Source organism: Alosa pseudoharengus, unplaced genomic scaffold, assembly GCF_046254945.1.
Source record: "Alosa pseudoharengus isolate Yale_2024_CS ecotype anadromous, Long Island Sound unplaced genomic scaffold, YU_APseudo_1.1 YU_APseudo_1.1_scf_11, whole genome shotgun sequence".
NCBI classification, from domain to species: Eukaryota; Metazoa; Chordata; class Actinopteri; order Clupeiformes; family Clupeidae; genus Alosa; species Alosa pseudoharengus.
In genome coordinates, this window is record NW_027468576.1 from 37,759,433 (window position 1) to 37,761,932 (window position 2,500).

A 2,500-nucleotide genomic window follows, 5' to 3' on the forward strand; every position below is an offset into this window, starting at 1 on the left:
AGACACACACACACACACACACACACACACACACACACACACACACACACACACACACACACACACACACACACACACACACACACACACGCCCACACACACAGACACACACACAAGGTGCCTGTTCTCCGCTACCAGTCTTTTGGGTTTGGGTCTGACTGCTGCCAAACATTGATTCCATCTCCTGTATCTAATCCCCTTCACTAAGTGTTATTGCATTGCTGTCAAAGTCAATTCATCCTCCGTAATGGGAGAGTACACAGTCAAATCCCAGCGTAGCATCAAGAGGACAACCTGCAGTTGGGGACACTGGCCATTGGCGCCCTCTCCTGGCCAGAGAAGAAAGAAATTGCTATCTGTCATTACCTTATACTGTACCATAGTCTGAGTATAAAGTCTACACTTACATTCATGATATGGATTCATTGCAATTGAAAGCTCAGACTAATTCATATCAGAAATGCATGGAAGCAAATAGACACTAGTTACACACTACATGCACAGAAAAAGGTGTACACACATTTTAATGCTTTTATTTGGACCGTAACACAGGGGGAAGCCCCCCCCATACACACACACACACTCTCATTCTCTCTCTCTCTCACACACACATACAGTACACACAGTCTCTCTCTCTCTCACACACACACACACGCACACACACACAAACACACACACTCAGTGCGGTGCACTATCTGTGTTCAGCATCTGCATCCTCCATCACTCAGGCAAATGTCTGCAGGACAGACAGAGAGAGAGAGAGAGAGAGAGAGAGAGAAGAGAGAGAGAGAGAGCGTGTGTGTGTATGTGTGTGTGTGTGTGTGTGTGTGTGTGTGTGTGGCTGCCAGAGAGGTGCTTCACCTCCCTCTATACATACTCAGCATACTCTTAATGCCTTAAGCCTTAAGCAGGTCAGTATGTGAATGATGGATCCTATGCTGTCGCTCTATCGCTCCACTCGTTTGCTTATTCCCCCTGTGCTGTCGCTCCACTCGTTTGCTTATTCCCCCTGTGCTGTCGCTCCACTCGTTTGCTTATTCCCCCTGTGCTGTCGCTCCACTCGTTTGCTTATTCCTCATGTGCTGTCGCTCATTTGCATACACATGTGTCACCTCTGGAGCCCCTGACACTCACCATGAGAGACACTGAGCTCAATAAGGAAATATGAGGAAATGGATGAGGACGTGTTTTCCCATCAATACGGTGAATGTTTTGATAATGACAACATCTCGTTCATGACACAGAGACAACTTGGTGGTGTGGTTTTAAAGATGCACTATTAGGAGGAGAGGATAGCACTGACATGTGCAGCTTAAACATATTCAAATGATGCATTCAAATGAACAGTAAGGAGCTGGCCAGTCAGATAACTGTGTGTGTGTGTGTGTGTGTGTGTGTGTGTGTGTGTGTGTGTGTGTGTGTATAACTGGCCTAGCAGCTGTCTAAGACTCTCCTCCCACTGCGTTGTCTCTCCTCCCCTCTAAACCGGTCTTTCCTGCCTGGTCACAAGAGTCCAACTTCCTCCACAAACGAGAGTGTGTCTCTGTGTGTGTGTGTGTGTGTGTGTGTGTGAGCGTGAGCCAGTCTTTCGCAGAAGCTTGAGTCTCTGCTGCCCACTGAAGACTTCAGTCGTGCCACTTAGTGTGTGTAAGTGCCACAGAGTGTAATTTAGAGTGAATCTATGTATGTGTGTGTGTGTGTGTGTGTATCAAAGTGACAGACTGCCTGTGAGAGAATGTGTGTGTGTTAGTGTGTGTGTGCAGGAGTAAGTGGCAGAGAGTGCCTGTGTGTGTGTGTGAGTTTGTGTATGTGCGGGTTAAGTGGCAAAGAGTGCCTGTGAGTGTGTGTGTTTGAGTGTGTGTGTGTGTTTGAGTGTGTGTGTGTGTGTGTGTGTGTGTGTGTGTGTGTGTGTGTGTGTGTATATCTGGGAGCGGTATGGAGGACAGCACTACATCTGAGGAGGACCTGGAGACCCTGATCGAGGGTCTGGACTACATCCCGGGTCACTTCCACCTGGCGCTGCACCTGAACGGCGAGTCGCGGGGACCGGCCGAGCTGCGGAGACGGGACACACACCTGCGCCGGGAGAGCCTGCGCGTCCAGCTGGAGGCCGAGACAGGACCGCTGCAGTACGCCGTACGGAACCTCCTGGGCCTGCTGGACTTCCACCTGGACCGGCTGCCCGAGGCCGAGGAGGCCTTCCGCGCCGTGTGCCGCGAGCAGCCGCACAACCTCAACGCCTGGGCCAACCTGGGCTACGTGTACGACCGGCTGGGCCGCGAGCAGGAGGCGGGGGAGTGCGTGGAGCGTGTGTCCTCCCTCATGGGCCTGGGGGGGGACGGGGGCGGGGGGGTGCAGCAGGACGCCATCGCCGCCCGCTGCCTGGCCGAGCAGGCCTACACACACCCCTGGGACGTGGAGCTGGACGAGGACGAGGTGCTCCGCGAGCGACTGACCGCCGCGCTCACACTCTACAACAGAGCGTTGGACTACGGAGCAG

General features: G+C 52.5%; 1 protein-coding gene across 1 annotated transcript in view; it reads left to right on the forward strand.

Annotated features, from left to right (window-relative positions):
- Positions 1–489: 489 nt before the first annotated feature.
- Positions 490–2,500, forward strand: part of ttc22 (tetratricopeptide repeat domain 22) — an 8,662-nt gene continuing 6,651 nt past the window's right edge. The window contains exon 1 of the mRNA XM_076279109.1: positions 490–2,500. This exon is cut by the window's right edge and continues 5 nt beyond it. Coding sequence (XP_076135224.1) covers positions 1,936–2,500 — 565 coding nt within the window. The 5' untranslated portion in view covers positions 490–1,935.